Genomic DNA, 23152 nt, shown 5'->3' on the forward strand with positions numbered 1-23152 from the left:
AGCTGATGGATTCTGTTGCCATCACCGTACTCTGCTTGCCCTGTTTGGTTCAGGGTCACTCTCCACTCACAAAGCCTTCCCTTAAAAGCAGGCAGACCTTGCTGCTCCCTAACACACAAGAGACGCAATTCAGTCATTAAAATTAACAGTTTCCCTTTGAGATCATTAGGTTTTGGATCAACCCCTGAAAAATTTTATTTAAGACAATGAGAATATTTGTGTTCTGCAAGATAAGCCCTTCAGTTTCTTCACTGAGATTTCTCCCCAGGTGCAGGAGAACTTCAAATGCTCTGCAAGAACAATGCGAAGTAATATGAATGCCTAGTGCAGTGTCATGCTCCTTAGTCATGTGTGCTATTTTGACTTCTTTTTAAACAAATTAGAACTGAACCATCTGAACATACCTTTCAAATTGCAGAGAAGGCAGTGGGATGTCAAAAATACATCAGTTCTCAGCCAAAAAAAAGAAAGACTGATTTATTAAGTGAACTTTGTAACTTATCTATTTATAAGACACAAAGTAATCTCACAGAGATCTTGGACCTTTGTTCTAGAGAATTACATTCTCTGAGGAAGATCTCTGCCAGCACAAAGTGCTGGAATCATTCTCTCAGTATAAAGTCAGTCTCAGTATAAAAAAGGGAAGGAAGGAAACACTATGGAGTAATACACGTTATATTGATTATCTAATCACACAGCAGCTAAATCAATAGTGTTTTATTAAATGTGGCAGTTTTCTGGCTCATCAGTCTTCTGGAATGGTCTGGCTATTAAATTCTCTCAGCCTACAAAACAGGGTGACCACATCAAAACTTCAAATTAGGAACAGTTCCTGGCCTGTGTCAACCCTAGAAACATGTCTGAGAATCGACTGAGAGAATGCTTATCGATGTAGACCAAAACTGTACCAGAACCTGTTTCAATGATTAATCTGTACAGTTGAGAAAGTTCACCACAGGGGAAAGGTCCTTGGAACTATTTAGTTTACAGCAGTAGCTTCAGTCTCCAAGCAATGCAGTATCCATCCTCACCTTATACAGTTGAATGGCTGAACTGCGTACATTTTGCTGACTCCTCTTTTGTAAGTTTTGATATCATGGGAAAATCAAACTTGCAGAATCCCTTGATATTAACTGATCTCAAGTTGAAAATGTCATAGATCAGATTCTACTTTTGGTCACAGTGATACAGATGACTTGAGCAGACCTGCACACCATGCAATGCAGGAGGTGCATGTTGTTTCATCTGTCCAGCAGCAAAGCAGAGGATCTGCTCAATCAGTCTGAACTTATGTTCTGGCCAGCTGTCTGCTTGTCAGATCAGAACCCACATTAACTACTGGCCTCACTGCATGACACGTCTCAGGCTTAGCCAGAACACAGGCATACCTCCACCAAGAATACCATACAAGCAAGGAAAGAAAGAGGAAAGAGTGCTGTGACATACTAGACCTGGTAGTGGTGAAAACTACATCTACAAATGTGTAGGTTGATGACACTTTAATGATCTGCAATCCTTTGATGGTTTCTCCAAACCAATGGAAAGGTTTTAACATAAAATCAGAATCAATCCTAATGAAATTCTGGTTTTGCAATTATGTAATAGGATATAACATTTTTTCCACGCATGTGGGCTCCCCATGAAAACTCCGAGAATTAAGAAGTTACCTTCTTTAAGTTTTGTTTTATGGTTGTACTGTCTCTCTCCACAACCTTCATCATTTCTTGGCTGGCCATATACAAGATGTTGGCTGCAGAAAAAGAAACATGCAACAAAGCAATTACATGGCAAATCTTTTATAAAAAGCTATATGGGGCCAATCCTGCAAAAAAGTAAGGCAACTAAAGCAGTCCTCAACTTGACAATCCCACTGAAAGAATCCCACTAACAGAAATGGCAGAATATATCTCACTTAACTGAATCATCAAGAAAGCATACAGAAAATACGTTACCCCCACTCCTTATTTAATTAATAGAAACAGAAAGACAACTTTGGAACATGAATCCATCCACCTGCCTCACAGACTTCTGAATCAGCCTGTGGTGATGGCTCTCTCCAGACTAGAGAAGGAACTTTGATGACTATCTGTCACTACATACTTTAGATGGGTAAACATAAGTATGATAAATCATCTGTTAAGTGTCGGCTTTTAAATACAAAGCACATGTTAAAAGACACTATTAATCACTCTATTATTAAATCACCCACATTTCAAAATGAAAGTCATTTAAACATTCAATAAAAAAATATAGAGATAATAAAAATAATGGTGAATACAATATCATCAAAACTTGCAATTCTGAATAATATTGATGGTACTTACCCAAACAGGACTAGACACAGTTTACAAAACCAATGGAAGACTACTAAAGGATAAATACCTCTGGAGTATTTCAATTTTCAGGTCCTACATTAACTGAAAATATTCTAAACTACTGATCTATTTTCTGAAAAAAATGAGAAAACAGCAATACTCATGATTTTTTAAAATACGAACCAATGAAGTTTTATGTGCAAATAGTTAATGACAATATTGGGCCTGAAATTGTTATGAGACAAGGGTAATACATTCTCAAAATGTGTAATAGCAGGAGAGATGGCAATTACACAGGTCTTTGGTAAAACATGAGCTGACTAACTTTCAGCAATGCTCTAAAGGAACAGAATGCCACTGGAGAGATGAGTGATGGCTCCAAAGAGTGAATGTTAAAAAGACAAAAACAGTGCTCTCGAGTGAAAAACAAGATCCTAGAAAGAACTATCCACTTCTGAGTCAGCCAAAGAAGATGCAATTCTGTTCTATGTCTGCAGAGCTCTGACTTTTCCAATTAAACGCTGAATGCAGCTAGTGTAAGACAAAAGGGTTGCACAAGTGACAGCATACAAACAATTCAGCAAATCATGCAAAAATATGCGTATCCCACTCTATTCTGCCAAGCAGAGGGGCCTCAGTGTGGTCTTGTAAACTTGTTGTCTAACCCTGTGGTACGAGTGGCACAGTTGGCAAAAGCCTGCCCATCCACATCTAAGTTCAAATCCTGATACTTGTCTTCTTTTGCCTAATTCAGCTCCAGACACTGCTCAAACAATTATAAACCTCTGCACCTTGTTTTTAGAAGAACATCTTAGAGTGTGGCTTCAAAAACCACCTCAGTTAACCTTAAATAAGAGGTACAAGAGAACATTAAGAATTCCCAATGTATTTCATCAACTTCAGATTGATTCCTGTTTCTAATGTGACAAATATGGCTTTAATGCTCAAAATTCTCACCTACAAATGAAGCTATCTGGCTGTTAAAAGCACTGCTCTGTGTCAGAAAGAAAAGCAATGCATCTAGTCCAGCTCCCCTGCAATGAGTAGAGACACCTACAGCTCAACCAGGTGCTCAGAGCCCCATCCAGCCTGACCTTGTGTGTCTCCAGGGATGGGACATCCACCACTGCACTGGGCAAGATGTTCAGAAAAAGGTTTATTGTTAGTAGGACAGAGTGAACAGCCAACCTGCAGTCAGAACTTCTGCCATTACCTTGCAGAATCAGCAGAGAATGGAAGGCAGGGACGAACATCCTGTTGGGAGAACCTGGCACATATCAGTCTGCTCAATGTTACTGGGATTCTGCATGCAGCTCTCTACTCTCAGTTCATGCATACAGCACAAATGGGAGTATGGATAATACATTAGTGCTCCTGTGCTCCCCATCTCTCATCTGACAATTTTCTCCATCCTACCATCTTGTTCATATTTCTGCAGTAAGAAAATAAGAAATGAAGTGGAATTCACACACTTTGTAAGCAATTAGTCAGAAAGATCCTAAAATTAAAACTGCTGAATGGTAACTGCAAAGGTAATAATGACATTACTTCAATTGGAACTGCCTCTGAAGACTTGTATAATGTGTAAGAAGGGGAACTGGGAAGGCAGGATTAAGCTGAACAGGATGAATGGCAAGGTTCAAGAGTCTTTTTCAACCAGACAAATCTTTAAAATTTTGGAAACCTGATCCCAGGGAAGCCAATAAACAGGAACTTAAACTTCAGCAGGCGTTAAGTAAGAGGAAATTGCAAAGAGCAAAAGTAGGTTTCCAAGAACAAACATCACAAGAATTAAAAATAAACAATAAAATATTCTTTAATCATATCAGAAACAGGAAGCCTACTGCAGAACTGGGGAGTCTAACAGACAATCACAGCTTACGGGAGCTGCTAAGGAAGATAATCACGCTGTTTGGAACTTAATTTTCCTTTTTATGCATCCACCTTTCTTGTTCAAAACATTTAGGAGGTTTCTACTCTATAGCTTTTTCTAGCCATAACAATGACTTCTATCTGCATTGTGAGGTACCACGAAGTAGCAACAGTGGAGAACACAGAATACATTAGAAACATCAGGGCAAGACTGTACCTGTCAGAGTTGTAAAGAGCCTTAAATACAGAATTGCTGAGTTCATGGCATTCCTACTATGTAAGAAAATAATGTCCAACCACTACTGATTTTACAAAGGAAAATAGCTTTTTCTTTATCCATAATTTCTTGAACGTTTCAGTAAACACAATCAGATGACAATAATTACTGATGCTCTCTGTTACAATGTCACACCATAAACTGTAGATAAGGGTACACAGCTGTGAAGTGAAAGACTGTAATGGATTAAGGAATATTTTGGAAGCAAAGAAAAAAGATTAGATCATTTTCATCACAGAAAGGAATTCTGTGTCAGAATTCATCCCAAATACGGTGAAGCAGTGATTACTACTAATACCTGTAAATAATCACAGAACACAACTGGTGAACTGATCATTTATGGGGTGGGTTAATTCACCACCCCAGAGGATTTTTCACCTTTAGACCTTAACCATCTCAACGTGAGTTAAACGTCTGAACTGAGGTGAGATGAGTCCTGGCCTGAGATTTAGTCCAGCTTTGTGTATGAAGTCTTGGCATACTTTTTTCTTAATGGTCTGATCAAGAGATTAGTAGTTTACTAACAGCATTTGCTCAAGTAATTTATGCAAGTCAGTCTGTGAGGCAGGCAGTGAGAAATGTGAAAGTGACCTGAAAAGCAGAGAGAAAACATCAACTCAGTAAACAAAATTCAAATTCAAGAAATGTTAAGTAGCCTATATGCATAAGAGCACAAACTATTCTTTTCCCTCAGAAACTTCTAAATTAATGCAAGGAAGGAAATCAGAAATTCTGAGACCCATAAGATGAATGTTACTCACTGTGCATATTTACTCAAAAATGCAATGAAGTTATGCATTATGTTTCATAAATAATAGGAATTTGATGATGAAGAATTCTGCAGCACCATTATATATGCCCTATAACATGAATGAATAATATGCATTCTGAAGCAGTGTGCACACTGAGTGTCACAATGGCTGTGGGATATTTCACAATTAAGAACAGTGGTGCTGTCAGAGAAGTGAAGTTAAAGAAGTGTTGTCACCAACAGTCACAATATTTATTATACAACTGTATTTCCCTGTCTTACAACGCAACACATTTAAATGCAGAAGAATAAAAGGAAGTACTTCTTTAAAGCTGTATGCCATTAACTATGAACCTTACTGCCACAGGAAACTGCTAAGCATGGATCTTTGCCACGGAGGTATGTCATACTTCTCGAATGTTTTATAAGGATACTATGGGAGATGATATAAAAATCCTTATTAAAGTCAAAGTATCCCAAATCTACTGCTTTCCTTTAAACCACTTTACCTTGCAAAGCTATACGGAAAGAGATACCATTCTAGAACACAAACAGTAACTTTTAACTTTCTTCTCTCTTGCTGATGCAACTTCTTCAGAGAAGCTATTTTTCTCATAAGCAAAGTCACAAGTTCAGGGAGAAATCCCTCTGCTATTTCCTCAACTATACTCTGCTAACCTTGGCATTTTTTGAATATTTATCTCTTTCCTATTAAAAAAAAAAAAAAAAAAAGGCAGCTTTTCTGTTTCATTATTACATGAATACTGAGCTGCTTTTTCAAAGGAAATAACTCAGAAGAATTCACTTCTTTTTTTGTGCCTAATTAGAAAGCCATCTCAAAGGGCTCCCAGGGACTGTTATTTTGAGCAGCTCTGAAAATCAGGCTGTGAAGTGGCCACAGTCATAGAAGATAAGGTATATAAAAGGAATGGCCTCAGAAATCTTTACTTGGCCTGTGCAAAGGAAGGAAGGTTGTCTTGTGAGATTGTCCTGGTCAGTGCCTGTCACCTGCTCTTGAAAAGTTCCCATCAAATGTTAATGCTTGCCTTGGCTGCAAATCTCTTTAGATTCCCAGAATCATTATCAGGAGTCCAACAGCCCTGAAAAATGTTCATTGGTTTTGACTGCCATGATTTCAAGGACAAAATAAAATGCAACCCAGAGCCCATGAGCTGAAATTACTGAATGATGAAGCAGTCTCATCAAAATTTGCAGAATGAGTCACTGCACAAAATCAAACCCATCCAGGAACATCCAGGAACCTGGCTCAAAATGCTAACATGGGAAATCCCCATCATTGACGATGTGGAAGTTGTATCACAGTTGTCACCTTGGTGTCCATGATGAAATTAGGAGCAACGTAGCTTTGGTGTTTGGCATTTACAACTGTATCTCACCACTTGCTGAAGTGAGAAATGTATGGGCTTTAAAGGGAATCTAAGATTGAAATCAGTATTCTGAGAAATCATCGCATGTGAAAGATAAGACTGAATGTGGGATGCCATGACAAAACATGGGTTTTGCAGACTTAACAACTCTTGATGTGAAGAGCACTGTAGAAATATAAGAACTATTAATTAGTCCTTAAAAAATACATTTATTTAACATTAATGAAATTTATAGTGCCAAACTGGTCATGTCCCTTTAGAGTTGCTCATTACTACCTTTAGAGTTGCATTTTACAATCATCAAACAATAAAATCTTCAAAGTAATCTGATAAAGAATACATCAAAACCAGTGCTAATGCCTAAGTCAGGATGTGCCTTATATAATTTAATTTCCATTTCATCATTTAATTATTAGCATCACAATTTATACTTGCTGAATTTAAATTAGTTCAAGTAAAGCCAAAGAAGGCTTGGAGGACACAATACTACACACACATGCAGACATATACTTCTGCATATGATCTGCTGCCTCGTTGTTTTTAACAGGGATGCTCAAAGTAATGAAGTCAGATATTTGAAGGATCAGAACCTTCCTGTATTTTAAGCAAAGCAGGTCTTCAATCAAGCTATAATTGATATTTGGTTCAACTGTAATAAATTCATCTTGTCATAAAATGAATTTGTATGCATCAGTGCTGATGTGAGCTTTATTAGAAGTTGTTCAATGGACACAGTGTTCTACTGAAGCAAGACAGTTCAGTCTCCTTTCTGAAGGACAAAATTAACTTGTGATTAACTATGAAAATATCTGTCACTTAGAGGACTCACTGCGGCACAGCGACAATGAGAGGTGTGAAGGAGATGGTCACCAAACTCATCGGTTCCTTTGGTAACCTGGATATATAGATCTCAAAATGAGAACTGAGCTCTCATGGAAATGAATGTGATCACTTCAGAACTCTGCTAAAAAACAGACCAAGGAATGGAAAGCATGTTACCCAGCAAAGACAGGTTGAAAGAATGAGGCCAGGGTTGAACCCTAAATCCTGGCTCACAGTGATAAATCATCTCCATCTACTGGGAATGCATGAACTCCAGTGCTCTTCTGAAGAGAATCTGGAAGGAGCATTCTTCTCGCACCCTTTGCATGAATGGCAAAAGCCCTTTACCTCTACGTTCTCTGTTTAGGAAATGAGCTCTTAAAGATTAGTTAGTCTTGAATCAGTCTAAAACTTCTGAAGGCATAGAAGCTCTCCACTTCTCCTGCTGAAGTATTTTTGTTCATCAAGTTTCACAGCTTAAGGCCAATGTTAGCAATTTTTTTTTTCCTGAATTTTCTTGGTCTAATCCCATTCCTTTAAATCCTTATGCAGGTCTGATACATTACAACATGGCCTGGGTCACTGGGATAATCCAAAACACAGAAAGCAGAGAACATACATAGCATCAGTCTCCACAGGGCCAAGGCCTCTGCTAAATTTCCACTCATGTGGGTATTTTAAATAGCAATTAGGAAAGGAAAAGCACTTCTCATGCACAAATGAAAGAAAAGAATGAAAAAGAAACATAGGAAAGAAACAAGTCAGTGTACCTGGAGAAGCTGTAGAACTCCACATCATTTTTTATAGCCAATTCCAATTCAAGCTGCTCTTGCCTCTTGTAATTCATAGCCAAGTAATTAGAATTTAATAATGAAAAGAATCTATTGTCAATTATACATTATTATAAATAACAAGGTCTCACAAGTTAGAAGTGAAATCAACATTTCAAAAGGCAAATACCACGGACACCATGCTTTTAACTCATAATAACTTCTCAAAATAGCATAACTTCTTTCTATGCAGATCTTTTATATATGCTGCTTCACAGATTAACCTGAAATGGAAGCCTTTCATTTATTCACAGGTCAGATTTAAGAAATTAACTGCCAACTTACTTTCTCCCCATGATCCTGCCAATGACCTTTCTCCTGCCCTAGTAGGATCATTCCCTCTCCATGGATTAAAGGTGATTAAGGATCAGTGTCAGTTTAGTCTCATACATTTGCTCAGCAGAGACGACAAACTGTGCCAAAACATGTTTGATTTATTTGTGGTGGTTTTGTGATAGAGGAACTCTGATTGGGCTCAAATCAAGGATCCAGAAAAGAAAAGAGTGCTTTATATCATTGGTAGCTCTTTAACCCAGAGTGTCACAGCAAGGACTTAATATCCTTCAACTAAATTATTAGTTTTCACAAATAATAATGACTGAAATCAATCAAGCTTTTCAGTGCTTAGGGTTATTTAGCCACCAATTCAATTAGCCAGTTGTTAGGTGAATACCTGCATCTACTGAGCTCAAACAGACTGATGTATCCACAATGCAGTCAAGCAAATGAAATATGAAATAAAAGATTTCCTGATTCAGAAGAAACACATGTCTAGCAGCATTGTTGTTACTTTCTGAAGATTTTAGAACTAAATCCTGAACTGATACGTTGTCAGTTGTCTCTATGGATATGCTGGAAGCTGGAAAGCTGTGCTAAAGGGAAGAAAAATGATTCTAACCTGGGAGAGATAAAATTTCTTTTTATACTCGAATCTTGAAGCAGGACAGAGATTTCCTGTTCTTGCACTGAAGTAATTGTTTTTTCCAGTCTTTGAACTTCTTGTTTACTGAATGTCCAAAGATCATTTGCTTGCTTATTTGCAAGAAAAAGATTAGATTAAGGCTAGATTAATTGTAAACTCACACTGGATACTGAGCGGCCACATAATGCTGTCCATGCAAATTAAAGATATTCCATAAAGACAACTGTGTTTCAACACAGAAAAAAATGACTTCCACATGGTTGCATGTACCCATAAAATCCAAACTGGAGTTCACTACTTCAGACCTAGCCCTGATAAACTTTGAGGGACATACATGGCCCTAAACATTTAAAAATGTTGAATCTCTGTTGTTCTATGTGCTTTTGATCTGCAGTCAGCATCTTCATTACATAAAAATATTGTACACTTTGTTATGCTATCATTTTCTGTGACAGAAATAATAGACAGAAAGAGATGCCATACGAATGAAACAGCAGAAACAATACAAAGGACAAAAAGATCAACTTAATTGGCTAAGTACTTAAGGAAATAATCAGAACAGTTCCTTTTCCAACAAAAATGAGTGGTTATGAAGATAGGCCCAATCTAGACACTTTAATGGATACACACCACATTCTTCAACAGCTTGTTCAACAGATAATATAAATTTTACCCTACAAAGGGTTACCCGAGCTCATTTAATTTCCCCACTGCTGTTGGCTTCAGATTATGCTGACTCTATCAGCAAGATTGTGGCTGTAGGTGTAAATTTATTATGCCCCACACATCAAAATATTGCTCTATTTTGTAACTTAGTAGGAGCTATGCTCTGGAATGGGTACAAGGAGAAACATGAACCCAGATTTTTACTTCAAGGCTTTGACAATGCAATTTCAACAGCATTACATTTGGAAGAACACACTACATGATTTTCCAAGGTGGACAAATTCACTCACATGAATGGAGTGGAAAAAGACTTCATGTGCCCCCTACTTCTGGCTTCCCCTGATTCTGTTCATCACCTACAGAGAACCTGTTTCAAATGCATTTTTTCCCCTCATTTTTTCCAAGTTGAATGTCATTTAGTTATTGTTTCTTTCAAATACCACTTTCCAACTGGCTTCTGTCCTCCCTCACGTTTTAGGCATTTAATATGTATGATTAAAACCCACAAATCTGAAATGCAATCAGAACCCACAACAGATCCCTCTGGTTCTTCACAAATCTTTGGCAACTCATTTGTAATACAAAGGAATATTAGAAGGTTGAAATATCAGAGCCATTAAAAGGACATCCATTTTATAATATGTGTCATATACAGCTGTAGAACTCATAAGCACTTGTTAAGGCAAAGAATAAACAAGTGACAACAAAGACTTTCGAAATCAACAAATATTTAGAAGTCTCTTAATGAACTAGAACCAAAATTTAAAGCTCCATATTATCAAAAAGGCCTCAGGTTCTACCTCTAAGAACAATGCCTCTATTAACTGGCAGCGCACACTTCTCCACTGTGGAGTTTTTCTCTTCTGGAAGCACTTCATTCTGACTGTTGTTCACAGCAAGACAGTGGACAGGACAGGTTCTGGCTCTCACTTTCAGCTATTAGTTCCTATGTAATTCAATAGAGCATTTAAATTACTGCGTTAATACTTACATTCATCCAATTCCTAACTAATGTTTGCACATCACTTGTCACTGTGGATGACAAAATTGTATTATTTCCCCAGGAAATCCCGTGAAGAATTCCATTCTTATAATTAACTGAAGTCTTATCTGAATCTGTTGCACCTTATCTCTGCTACCACAGACATTAAATTATTATTCCTTTATTTGAAAACTCTTATGTTCTTGTTTAGTCCAAACAATTCTATTTATCATATTTTCAATATCTGTCATGGGATTCACATACAAAATCTGAAGTTTAATTTTTCTCCCTTAACATCTGTTCTCTTCCCTTCTCTGTGCCTCTCCTGCTCTTTCCTGAGCAAGTTACATCTCTTCATATTGATAATCTGATTCTGTTAGCTACCCACCTAGGTCTGTTAAACCAACTAACAGATAGTTTGGTATTTTATAAAGTTTTGCAATGCTACTTCATTTTTCATACTTCTGTAATTTACATTACCTGCATACCACCTAGCTCAGCTACTATTTCTTCACAGTACTACTTTGAACTCTTAGAAGATCTCTGTCTACCTTAATTTCACAACTTTCAGGAGGGCACTTCTGCTCATAGCTATATGCAAGTTTTTTTTAATTTTTCCCAATAAATTCTTAATCAAGTATTATTCACTAAGCACGTCATTGTGAGTAGTATCTTCACACTTTAAGAAGCCAAAGCCCCAAGATGTTGGTTTGATTGACAGCGATCCAGCCTCTGTAAACCCATGCATGCTTGCAAATATTCCTTTTAGGAAGTACAGTGGTTTTAATAACCATGTCTTGAGCCTTGTCAAAAACAAGAAATCTCATTCCATTGTGGTTAGTTGTAACAATCTTTCACTATCTACAGTTTGTTTCTATACATCTTTCTTTCTCACGCTGACTTTCCAGTTTCCCAGGACATTCCTGATGCTCTGCCTTGGAAAACCATCATTTACTGTCATTTTTTTTTTTTTTTCACAGAATGCATCTGCTATTTCACCATTTGCTATTTAATTGCTCATTGCTGTTACTTTAGACTATTATTTGTGTTGGCCAAGGGCTGCAGTAAAGACTGGGGACACATTCTGTCAGGTACTGGCAGTACTACACATAGAAAAGCCTGAAATGATGCTTTCTTATGTCACACGAGGGAATTCCAAAGAACCTCCAAAAATTCTTGGTTTCCCTCTCCCAGAATGCTTCACTGAGGCCTTCCTTAGTAAATTTGCCTGGCAGCAGGATAATTTCACAATAATCTGGTATTATGAAACGCCTGAGAAATATTTTAAAACACACAAAACATTGGCAAGTTTTAATCCCCATTCCTGGCTTCATTAAAGGTAAATTGTACAGCATATAAGTAAATTGACAATTTGTTGGTAAATGCAGCAAAAGAGATGAGATCCTACTGAAAACTAACTGCCTGATTATTATTTCTCAACTAAGAATTAGGTGCACTGTGCAGGACTGCTAAAGGTCCCAGCCAGGATTTTGGCTTTCAGTGTGTCAGAGGCTATTCAAACTATCAGGAAAAACATCCTTTCTGTTCCACAGATTTAACAGTCTGTTTCTAAATCCGTGGCTGTGCAGTATTGAATTGTAGATATGCATGCAGAGATTTGCTTGTTTTTCTGAGTGAGGGAAATGAGGTAGAAGAAGAAAATAGTTTAATTTCAATGGGAAGATTCTTGCCAAGGATTACTATTTTCATGTGCAACAGAAAATCTGCACCTTGACATGTTGTAATATGACTCTTTCAAATATTCTCTTAACTCTAAAGTCAAATTGCTTAAATTGCAAAATGATTCATCAGTTCTAAGTTGGATTCTCGTGCTAAACAGAATTGCATAAAGCAGACTGAGCTTTTGAAAATATTTTTTCCTCAGGGACTGCACTACTATCTGCTTGGAGCTTTTTTCCTGGTCAGCTGCCTATCTTATTGTAAGGGTCTTCACGGGAGTGCGACACTCGTTTCCTTTCCAGCTGATCCTTTGCTCTTAAGGAAGCAATCTCTGTCATTCATCAGACAGACTGAGAACACAGTGGTACAAACTAATAATACCAAACAGCAGTGTAATTTCCTATGGGGAAAACATATTTTCTGCTGGTAATTATTGCCAACAGCAATCTTGGAAATATCGTATAACATTGTTTAAAACATCAAACAGAAGGAACTGCTTAGTGTCAAGGATGACTAAAGCAGGAACACGGGCATCCACACATGCACACACACATGAGATAAAATGTTGATGTTTAGAGGCCTAGAAGATGTAAATACTGACTTTTGGTGCTGGTTCAGTTTACACTTGAATTTAGAATGAAAATATTCCAATTAATACAGAATGATTAACACAAATAGGCAGAACTAGCTGCATTTGTTACGACAGACTTAGTTAATCTGCTTGGTACTAAAGCTGCAGAAAGATCAGAACTACACAAGAAAACCGGTCAGCCGTGCTTGAGGAAGTGCAGTAGTGGCTGATGGCAAAAAATAAACAAAAAGTTATTCAACAATAATATCCAGGTGCTTTACAAACAATAGATGCTTTGTTAAGGAGTGTGAAAAACACTAATTTACTTTGTGTGATGAAGCATGTGCACTAGAAGTGAGGTGTGTGACCGAAACTGAAATGTCTGTGGACTTAATCCTGCCCTGAATTACTTGGAAGCAACTCCCATTATCTTCAAATGACAGAACTAGCCCTCGGCTGGGGAAATTAATCTTCATTTCAAGCTTTCACACAGAGAACAGTTGGCTGGGATGTGAGATATCTGCTCCGTTCCAGATTTTTGGTTGTAGCAAGTATCTGCTCTCTTCTTCTGTAAGAGGGAAGGGATGGGACTGGTGTTGGTGGTGCTCAGTCCCTCAGGGAGACGACAGGATGGACAGTGTGCAACAAGTTAGCATTCCCACACTGTGCTTTCTGCATGGGCTAAACCCCCCTTGTGGATGCCGGATGGAGCTCAACAACTTGAGTATTCCCTCCTGTGAATGGGGTGAACTCCTCTCAGGTGGAGTGGATTTAATAGGTATGAAAGCTCATTGTAAATACACTTAACCATTGCTCTAACCAGTAAGCAATCTCGTGCACTGGAATTGCTCGAGACAAACCAGCATTTTCTTCAAAGACCCATAACAGTGCTATACAGAGATGTTCATCATGTTAAAGAGTTAGGAGGGCAGACAGTGAGCACTTGTGGATGCTGTCCTGACAAGAAGCAAACACAAAGCATGTCATGGATGGCTAATCTCTTTTTAGGAAAGACAGGCCAGCAAGGCCAGGTAGTGGGGTTGCTCTTTATGTGAGAGAGTAACTAGAATGAATTGAGCTCCACCTGGGGGGGAATGATGATGGAGTGGAGAGCTTGAGGGTGAGAATTATGGGACAGGCTAATATGGGTGGCACTGTTGAGGCTGTGTATTATAGGCCACCTGATCAGAAGGAGGAAGTTGATTAGGTTTTCTACAAACAACTGGAAGTAGCCTTGTGATTCTGGGCACACGTTCTATGGGGAACTTCAACCATCCTGATATTTGTTGGATTAGCAGCATGGCCAGGTATGCACAGCCCAGGAGGTTCCTGCAATGTATTGAAAATAACTTTATAATGCAGGTGGTAGGGAGCCAATGAGGAGAGGTAGGCTGCTGGACCTTGACCCTCATAAAGTTTGCTAATGATACAGAGCTGGGAGGAATGGCTGATGCACCTTAATGCTGTCCTGCCATTCACAAGACCTGCACAAATTGGAGAGCTGGGTGGAGAAGAACCTGATGAGGTTCAGCAAGATCAAGTGTAGAGTCCTGCAGCTGGGGAAAAATAACTGCATGCATCAGTACAGGTTAGAGGGATGACCTGCTGGAGGTGAGCTTTGCAGAGAAGGATCTTAGTGTCCGGGTGGACAACAGGCTGGCCATGAGGCAGCAGTGTGCCCCTGTGGCCAAGAAGACCAATGGTCTCCTAGAGTGCATTAAAAAGAGCATGGCCAGCAGGTCAAGGGAGGTGATCTTTCCTCTCATTCTGCCTTGATGATGCCACATCTGGAGTACTGTGGAGTACACTAGAAAGAGTCCAGCAGAGGATGAAAAAGATAATTTAGGTCCCGGAGCATCTCCCATACAAGGGAAGGCTGAGAGACCTGAGTCTGTTCAGCCTAGAGAAGACTGAGAAGGGATATGATCAATGTTTATAAATATCGAAAGTGCTGAAGGCATTTGGATGAGGCCAGACTCTTTTCAGTGGTGTGTAGTGATAGGACAAAGACCAATAGCCAAAAACTGGAACATAGGAAATTGCACACAAATATGCTGAATAACGTTACAGTGAGGGTGACAGAGCACTGGAACAGGTTGCCGAGAAAGGTTGTGAAGCCTCCTTTGGAGATATTAAAGACCTATCTGGATGTCTACCTACACAAGCTGCTGTACAGAACCTGTTTTAGGAGGGGGATTGGACTCAATGACCTCTAGAGGTCCCTTCCAACCCCTGCAATATTATGATTCTTTGATTCTGTGTGAAATACTGTGTTAGCTGAGTATAGGAATTATACATAGATCGTGTTGCCCTTAGTTACACGGAATACATTAGAATCATAGAATCACCAAGGTTGGAAAAGACCTCTAAGATCATCCAGTCCAACTGTCCACCTATCACCAATAGGTCTCACTAAACCATGTCCCTCAACACAACGTCTAAATGTTCCTGAATGCCTCTGGGGTTGGTGAGTCCACCACCTCCCTGGGCAGCCCATTCCAGCACCTGACCACCCTTTTGAGGAGTATTTCCCAACATCCATCCTGAACCTCCCCTGATCCAACTTGAGGCCATTCCCTCTAGTCCTATCACTAGTTATATGGGAGAACAGGCTGACTTCCATCTCACCTCAACCTCCCTTCAGGTAGTTGTAGTCCTCAGTTTTGTAGACGTTAATGTCCAAAAAACTTTAAGATACAAACTGTAATTTACCCATGAATATGGCATAAGCATGTGCTTAAGTACTTAGTTGGGATTGCAGGGATCAACTGCAGAATACATATGCTACCTTAAGAACAGACTTAAATTAATCAAGTTAAATTCCCAACCACTGAACATACTATGACAGAACCATGAGTTCTACTTTCAATATTACTTGGAGAAATTTGGGCAGACACCTCTCAGGGAAAAGGCAAGAGTCTACCATGGGATCTTTCACCTGAACTCAGGCTGCTTCGTACTGAACCTTAGGAAAACAAGGTGACAACAGGCAGATGACAGTGGGTAACAAAAAGCAACTGTAGCTGTGGTATTTACTTATTTTCAACATCCTTGCCACTTCGCTGGTTACCATTTTCTTTCAATGCCATTTGCAAGGTATTGCTAGACTCCTTGCAAGTCTGTGGGAGTAAATCAGATCCCTAGGGATGAAACCGCACCAGGGGTGAATAAACAATCTCCCCTTCCCAAGCCAAATCCCAAATGGGCCTCACATTTCATGGAAATTATCAGCAGTTCCACTATCAAAACATTCACGCCTTATGAGTAATATTTACGATGGGAGTCTTTTACATTGAGTTTTGCCCCAAGAAGAGGAATAATTAACAGAAATAAAACCAATGAGAAATTTCCACATTATTACTATTATTTTCACAAGATTTTCACAGGAAAGTAAAAGGTTTTGCAAGTAATAAAAGTTCTTGTTAAATGTCTTTCTTTCTTTTGGAAATGAGGTAAATTATGAAGCAGATTGACTTTAAAAATAAATAGAACTATAAATATATAAAAGTCATTGCTTTCCTCCAGTAATTTAATATAAGCATCCTACTTTTAAATGAGGAAAACTTTAGTTCACTCCCAGAAAGAATAAAGCAGATGTGAGCTTTTTCCATCGGCTGAAGTGCAGCCTTGGTAAGGTGAGTTGCCCGACAACATTAAACAAACATTTTAGTCAGGCATCACACAGGAAAATAAACAGTAGCAGAGGAAACATGAAAATATTAAAGGCTGTTATTCTTTGGCCCCTTTTCCTGTGAAGCAGGTGATAAAATATTACTATGTTTCCACAGGTAAGGAAACACTCTTAAACACTCTGCAGAAATACATATTACGATCATCACTTAAAATGTCAGGAGTGGATAGGACTCAACTGTGACAGCACACAGGAGCCTGCAGGGAAACACGGCAGGAGCAGGACAAGGGGAAATGGTTTTAAGTTGAAGGAGGGAAGATTTAGGTAGGATGTCAGGGGGAAATTCTTTACTATGGGAGTGGTGAGGTGCTGGAACAGGCTGCCCAGAGAGGCTGTGGATGCCCCGTCCCTGGAGGTGTTCAAGGCCAGGTTGGATGGGGCCCTGGGCAGCCTGGTCTGGTATTAAATGTAAAGGTTGGTGGCCCTGCGTGTGGTGGGGGTGGTTGGAGATTCATGATCCTCGAGGTCCCTTCCAACCCTGGCCATTCTGTGATTCTGTGATCAGATTTAGCACGCTGGGTTAGACTGTGGGCTGTCTACAGCAGCCTTCTCATCCTGGGCAGCATGCGGTGTTGTAAGTTCAGATACAGGCAAAAAGCATCTTGTCAGAGATGATTCCTGATTTCAGGAATTTTTTCTCCTGAATACTACTTTGTTAGATGCTAGTGAGAAGGAGAGAGGTTGTCTGCTCTGTTGTTTTGACCTCTTTATGCCCCATGGGGTGTCAAGGAATGCATGTAACAAGAAGAAGGGAGATCTGCTGAGCTTCATCCTTGTGTGCATGCTATGCTACACTACACTTCCAGATATAAAGTTATTTAGTTTGTGTAAGTACAATTTGCTCATCATGCAGGCAATTTCTGCTCTTCATGAAGATCTGTCCACATATACATTACCTCTGAAAATCTAGACAAATTTAGCTTTAAAAGTAGAAAAAATATCCTTAGAATGATTTCTTCATTGTAGGCAGAAGTTTACCTGTCTAGCTGATGAGGTTTCTGCAAGTTGCTCATGATGAACATGTCTAAATATATATTTGTAAGGTTAAACTAATGGTCAAGAAGGTTTCAGATCTAAAACTGTTGCCCTGAGATGACCTCAATGTACAGTACTGCCTATGATCAGCTATGGGATGCAGGGCAATAGCTCACTGCTTGTCTTGAGAAGTGCTCCCTGATGCTCACTGGTTGTCTTGAGTATCAAGTTATTCTTAAAATGCTTTTGAAATAAAATGACATTGCTAGTTCAATGTAAACTAAGAAGATAAATATGAATAAACTGCATAAACTGCTAGTAATTAAAAAAACACAGATCCCACAGATGAAAGTGTCCCCTTGAAGTGTCCCACAGATGAAATACGCAATGTCCCCTTGGCCTTACATGCCTCAATGGAGAGTTTAGTTCCACACAACTTAAATCAAAAGAGCTCTGCCTTCTGTGCTAAAGTTAGAAGGGCTCATTGCATCTTCAATTCCTTTTAAGAGTTCGATTTTAATTTCAGTGAGAAAACACCACTGTACATAGCTTTCTAAAGAACTCATTAGAGTAAGCAAAGCACTCTTATTTCACCACTTCACATGAATTTGTTTATAATTCTTGCCTAATACTTTAAAATAATATATAGCTCTGAAAAATATCAATTGAATAATTGTAGTGGCTCATGAGTGTCAGAAAAGTAATGCCACACGCTGCCCTTACCTATGTATTTTAGATAGGTACTTCTACGCAATTTAGCCTCAAAGTAGTCTTCTCCAAAGATTTCCTGTTTTTCTTGTCAGGAAATGGAAGCGAAGATGTGAAATGAGTTTTCAAATAAGGTAGGAAGTAAACAATAGGACTATGTCAGTAGAAACCAGCAATTGTAGATTTTAATGCATTCAAAGCTTAGGATATCTGCCTGTCCCTCCAGCAGCAAGGGTACAACTCAGAGCACACTGCTTTCTGATGCCAGCAGCAAGATGAACAGCCAATAGCTACAGAGTGGCAGTGCAGATAGTTTGGGGCACCATGATATAAGGACATAAGAATATTAGAGAGCATCTGAAGGAGGGCTATGAAGATGGTGATGGATTTGGAGGGCAAACTGTATGAGGAAGAGGTACGCTCACACATGGGCAGATGACCACTCATAATATCATATTTAACATCTCTTTGTTTGAGAGAACTGGAATAGAAACAGATCTCAGGATGTGATAACTCCCAAGATGGTGATAATTCAAACATAGCATTAAATCTGCCAGTTGGAGACAGAGAACTCAGTTAACGCAAAGGCTTATATTCCATCATCACAGAAGTCTGCAGTAACTAGAAGCCTTCATTTCACTGGCTTTTGATACAGATTCGTCTCCCAGATGCTACTTGCTAGTTCAGAAAACTTTATCCCATGATAGAACTCCCTCCTCTGTGGCATTTCAAGCAATCTTGCCATCCTGTACAGACAAGGAACAGAAGTAGCCTAGGCTCTCTCAGCTGGGCATCTAACCTCCCAGACAGGATTGTGGACTGAATGCAGTTTCCTAACTTAGGCTTCAAAGTAGTTTGCCTAACATTGCCTTACCACTTTTTTTTCTCTGTAAAACGAATGAAATATGAACCCTCCACATGAAATCTGAATGCCTTCACACTTGGTGCAAGATAGGTTTTAAATCTAATCTCTGACGCTTAATCTTCACTCCTTGTCTTCTTACAACATCTCTTGGACTCATAAAATAAAATGAAAATCTACTGTCTCCAGCTTTCATTTGTGTGACAGCCGAAGCCCCTCTGAAACTTTCATTTCAGATTTCTGAGTTCCCCCCTCCCCAACCTGCATGAATTCCACAAAGCAGACCTTTTCCCCCCCTCCATCACTCTCCGGATTTTTGTATTCCCCTGTATGAATAGGTTAAACAAACAGGGAGATTCCTCAAGGGAAGTCACAGGTTCAAGATCACAAAGGACAACCACGTTTGGGCCAGTTGGAGGTTTTTCTTGCTATTGTGCTTATCTGTATCTTCCCTGTCATCCAGACGTTAACCTCTGACCTGTGAGTCCGCCTCTCGAAAAAGCCTTGCAGTGTTTACCTATTATGTAATGTCTGTGCTTTTGTGGAAATTCTGCAGAAACAAATGGAGGAAGTTTGCCAGTCAAACTGGTGGACAATAAATCCTGTCCTATGTAGATAGAATGGTTTACTGTCACTGTAAGTCTGCTACTGGCATCTGTCACCAAAGAAATGTTTACAAATTTCAAGAGGCTGAAGTGCCAAAGCATTCCAGTATTGAACAACCATACAATATTTGTGGAATAACCATTGCTGTACAGTACAGGGGTATTCCTGTTTTGTCAGCCTGAATACACAGAATGACAGTTCAGATAACTTAAGATCACTGACGTTCAATTTTTCTGTCTATTCATCCCAGACATTCAGGAATGCAAGCATCCCAATTCCAGTTAGTTGTCATACTGTTCATGCTCTAAAATTTCTTTGCCAAAAGCTTAAAACCCCAAACTGCTTTCAGACCCCTTTGCGTACTTCTAATAGATTCATTTTTATTTTTACCTCTATATTCTCTATATAGATATAATATATATACTCTGAATTTACCTCTATATTTTATTTTGTCTCTATATTCTACCCTACAATCACTTTTCTTTGCAATTCATGCTCTCTCTCCTCTTTCTGCATTATTTACCTTTTGGGACTAGACTTTATATTCCATTACCTTTCTGGACAGTGTAATCACAATGTTTCTACTGTTTGACTGAGATTTCTCCATTCTGTCAGTTGTAAAATTGGGTCACTGGAAAGCTTAGTTAGGATAAGAAGTGGGAGCAAACGTAATCTGAAACAATGGGATAGACAAGTAATACAATTCTTCCTTCACAACACCCTAACCTCTCTGATTGTTTTACCTAAGGGCCTGATTTTGTTGCCACTGAAGGGATCTTTTCATAGAATCATAGAGTCACCAAGGTCAGAAAAGACCTACAAGATCATTCGGTCCAACCACCCACTCATCACCAATATTTTCCAATAACCATAACCCTCAGTACAACATCTACATGTTTCTTGAACACCTCCAGTGCAGTGATTCAACCACCTTCCTGGGCAGCCCGTTTCAGCACCTGACCACTCCTTCAGAGAAGAAACTTTTCCTAATGTCCATCCAGAATATCCCCTGGCACAACTTGAGGCCCTTCCCTCTAGTCCTATTGCTAGTTATATGGGAGAAGGCGCTGATGCCTGGCTCATCACAACCTCCTTTCAGGTAGTTGTAGAGAGTGGTAAGGTCACCCCTAGGCCTCCTCGTCTCCAGACTGAACAATTCCAGCTCCCTCAGCCACTCTTCATAAGGCCTTGCTTCAGACCCCTCACAGCTTTGTCGCCTTTCTCTGGACACGCTCCAAGGCCTCCATGCCTTATTTGTTTTTGTTTTTGGTTTTTTTTGTTCAGTTTTGGGGCCCAATACTGAACATAGTACTTGAGGTGCTGCCTCCTCACAGCTAAGTACAGAGAGATGGTCACTTCCCCACTCCTGCTAGCAATGCTATTTCTGATAGAAGTCAGGATGCCATTGGCCTTCTTGGCCACCTGAGCACACTGCTGGCACATGTTTAGCTCAGTGCTGACCAACACCTGCAGGTCCATTTCTTCCACAGTTTTTCAGCCACTCTTCCCCAGGCCAGCAATGTTGCCTGGGGTTGCTGTGGCCAAAGTGCAGGATCTAGAACTTGGTCTTGTAGAACTTCATCCCATTGGCCTCAGCCCAGCTATCCAGCCTGTCCAGATTCCTCTGTATGGCCTTACTACTTCCAGACAGATCAACACTTTCTCCAAACTTTTTTTGTCATCTGCAAACTTACCAAGGGTGCACTCAATGCCATCATTCAGGTCATCAATAAAGATACCAAACAGGACAGGCCTGATCCCTGGGGAACACTACTTGTCACCAGGAACACCACTCACGACTCTTGATCTCAATGGGAGCAGCACTAGGTCTTATAGTTCCACTGTAATTAAGTTTTCAAGCCTCATTTCCTTTCAGAGGAGAGAAAACATTGTTGTGACTAAGCTTTGGATGCAGTAACAAATCCCTGGCAGGTTGGTTTGTTTTAGCGGACGTATTAGTCTTAAGGAAACTTTTACCATCTTTTCTGCCCTTAATCACAGCTTTTATTACAATTACAGTAATGCAACAGATGTACATGCCAAAGGCAATACGTGTATTTTTAATGAGTTGACATGCAACCTTCCTGGAGAGGAGGAACATCTTAATTTGCTCAACATTTCTCAACCATATCTAGCAGTTTATTAAGGGACAACGTACAAATCAGAAAAATATTTATCACAAATTCAGAGGCTTCACTAAGTCATGGATGGGCAGTTCTGTAGGACAGTCTCCGTTTTTGTGCTAAGCTTAGCAAAGTTTTGCTGAAGCGTTACACTATTGTCCACAAAGAATATAAGAGAAGGCCAACAGGCAATATCCAGAAAGCCCTAAGGTTATTAATCCATGCATGTGGTCCTGAGTCACTGGACTGTAAAATATCATCACTTTCCAAAGATGGAATCGAAGAGGAATTCTGCCTAAGAGATGATATCACAAGCCCAGAGGAACTAGTTGCATCAGAAGGCCTATTTATTCAAGTTTTATAAGACATTGGCTCACTGGGACTATCATTCTGGTATAATGAATTCAGTCAATAAATTGAACATAGAGATCACATCCTATGAGAACAAGCCCCTTCAGCCTGGCTTCTTACTTCAATTTTCCTTGCAGTTTGGACACATCGGTGCACCCAGAAAAATTACCTCTGACTGTCACATCAGGACAGACACACTGACTGAAAAGTCGGGCTCCAACAGCAGCACATCAAATCCGCCCTCTTAAAATATTCCTGGCACTGCAGTGGTCTGTGCCAAACAGCACTTACAAACAATGACTGGCCACAATTTTCTGGAGGTTAATGCAGGCCAAGGACCACTTCCACCACAATCCTTGATGCAGCTACCTGCGTTGAGAGGTAGAATTTTATCTTTGTGGACCAGAGTATTTCTGGCTTGTAGAGATATGACCCCACAGACCTTCACATACCTTTCTCCGAGACTAAACTAGCAAAGGAAGAAGCCTGAATTCCTACTGTACATATGACTGCAGGGATGTTTTCTCTTTCATCATCATAAAATTTCCATAAATTAACAGGAACTCAAACAGCGGACCATACGACTTTCATCAGGAGTTTACATTATCAACCAGCAGCCTGACTTTGTCAGGTACAGGGTGCTGCAACAGAGCCACTATTCTTAGGGCAGTTTTGTACAACATAAACAGCCCTGTCTGGGTTTGTCAGCAAAAACCCTGACTGCCCATCCTGCTTGCAGCCTCTGTACAACCCTACAGGC

At 39.6% G+C, this 23152-nt stretch overlaps 1 protein-coding gene across 2 annotated transcripts in view; it reads right to left on the reverse strand.

Moving 5' to 3' along the window:
• Positions 1–23152, reverse strand: part of LDAH (lipid droplet associated hydrolase) — a 109187-nt gene that overhangs the window by 13005 nt on the left and 73030 nt on the right. For both annotated transcript variants that reach the window (XM_031595902.2, XM_031595903.2), the window contains one exon: positions 1668–1750. In XM_031595902.2, coding sequence (XP_031451762.1) covers positions 1668–1750 — 83 coding nt within the window. The remainder of the gene's footprint in view (positions 1–1667; positions 1751–23152) is intronic.

Source organism: Phasianus colchicus, chromosome 2, assembly GCF_987193195.1.
Source record: "Phasianus colchicus chromosome 2, bPhaCol1.hap1.1, whole genome shotgun sequence".
Classification (NCBI taxonomy): Eukaryota; Metazoa; Chordata; class Aves; order Galliformes; family Phasianidae; genus Phasianus; species Phasianus colchicus.